At 37.9% G+C, this 1,307-nt stretch overlaps 1 protein-coding gene across 1 annotated transcript; it reads left to right on the top strand.

The window, feature by feature from the left end:
* Window positions 1-74: 74 nt before the first annotated feature.
* LOC110106611 lies at window positions 75-1,232 on the top strand. The gene is made up of 2 exons (XM_020836562.2): window positions 75-520; window positions 682-1,232. Exons 1-2 carry the CDS (start codon window positions 269-271, stop codon window positions 826-828), a joined length of 399 nt encoding a protein of 132 aa, XP_020692221.1. The 5' UTR covers window positions 75-268; the 3' UTR covers window positions 829-1,232.
* Window positions 1,233-1,307: the final 75 nt, after the last annotated feature.

Raw genomic sequence — 1,307 nt, 5'->3', positions numbered from 1 at the left:
TTCGAGAGGAGGATCTTTCTCTCCCAAATCTCTAGATGCCGCTAGAGCCCAAAGAAATTAAGAGATCTAAAATTTCAGCCAAATTCAATATGACCTAACCTAAGGAAAACAAACTATTTAATGCATAGTTGCATACAATTCAAAAGGAAATCCCTACATTCAAATTTCCCTCCTAACTCCCTCAAAAATCCTTCCTAAACTGCTCTCGCAGCTTGGGCGGGCGATCGGCGCGTACAAGAGACATGAAACACTTCCGCCTCTATTACGCATGGACCGGTCTACTACTGGTCTAACACATTCGCCTTGTCCGGTACACTTTTGTATATCTATGTGGTTAATCAAGACACATTTTGGTCCTCAGCTGTTGGAGAATTTGTATAAACAGCCAGGACAGAGGTTCCAGAATTTTACAGATAGGAACTTTATCAACTGGAAGGAAGGGATGTGGAGAGTCCGGCTACAACAACAACAACAACAACAACATCAAGCCGGCTACAACAAAAAAAAAAATTATTCTAAGGTTTTTTTTTTTTTTTTTAATGTTAATCTTGCCTTCCATAACGTAGCAAAGTGGATAGTACTATTTCAGTGGAAGTTTCAGGTTAAGTTTTTGCTGAGAATTAGATTCTTCTGCATATATACAAATCATAAGATTTATTTATGTTGCTTTGATGTTTTTAGGGTCCTGGGAGGAAAAATTATTCCGTGCAGATACCGAATGTTGTTCGGAGCTCAATGAAAATGCGTCACGTCACCAACTGCTCAGTACTGAATGATGTGGTTGTACTTGATTCGCCTTTGGACGATAAGCTGTTTTTGATGTCCTGAAGAGAGAACTTCGTGAAGACAGTCTGCAGGTTGCTCGAGTATGGCATCAGGAGACATTCAAATGGTGTTTTTAATGTAGTTTTGGGACAAATTATGCTATGAAATCAGTAGTTGAATCCTGTATTGATGGAGCAGTGGATGGGGCAATTTCCGGGAACATTATAAATGCAGTAATGACAATAAAGATAGAAGCTGCACTTCAGTTTGACAGATGGAATTATAAGTATCTGTGGCGGCATTATCAAGTGATTATATCTTGAGATTTTAGTTGAAGGGAGAACATAGTGGAAGATTACTGGCACCACTAAAATTCGTCAATTCTGTAGTATTTTATAACAGTTCTTAAACGAAGGACTAAAATACTCTTTAGATATGATATAGGGGCTGTTTGGTTGTCTGAAAAAGGAATGTAGTGTGAAAGCAATCATTTGGAGTTGTTTGTATGATTGTAAAAGAAGTGCGTGAGATTAATTTTTTTA

This window comes from Dendrobium catenatum, unplaced genomic scaffold (assembly GCF_001605985.2).
Source record: "Dendrobium catenatum unplaced genomic scaffold, ASM160598v2 original_scaffold_223507, whole genome shotgun sequence".
NCBI classification, from domain to species: Eukaryota; Viridiplantae; Streptophyta; class Magnoliopsida; order Asparagales; family Orchidaceae; genus Dendrobium; species Dendrobium catenatum.
This window is presented reverse-complemented; position numbering and strand designations above follow the sequence as displayed.

Bases quoted from the DNA above. Each gene is read 5' to 3' on its own strand.
- LOC110106611 (XM_020836562.2), top strand. From the start codon at position 269: ATGGACCGGTCTACTACTGGTCTAACACATTCGCCTTGTCCGGTACAC. The intron at 521-681 runs GTTTTTTTTTTT...TGATGTTTTTAG, and splicing joins AAAAAAAAAATTATTCTAAG to GGTCCTGGGAGGAAAAATTA.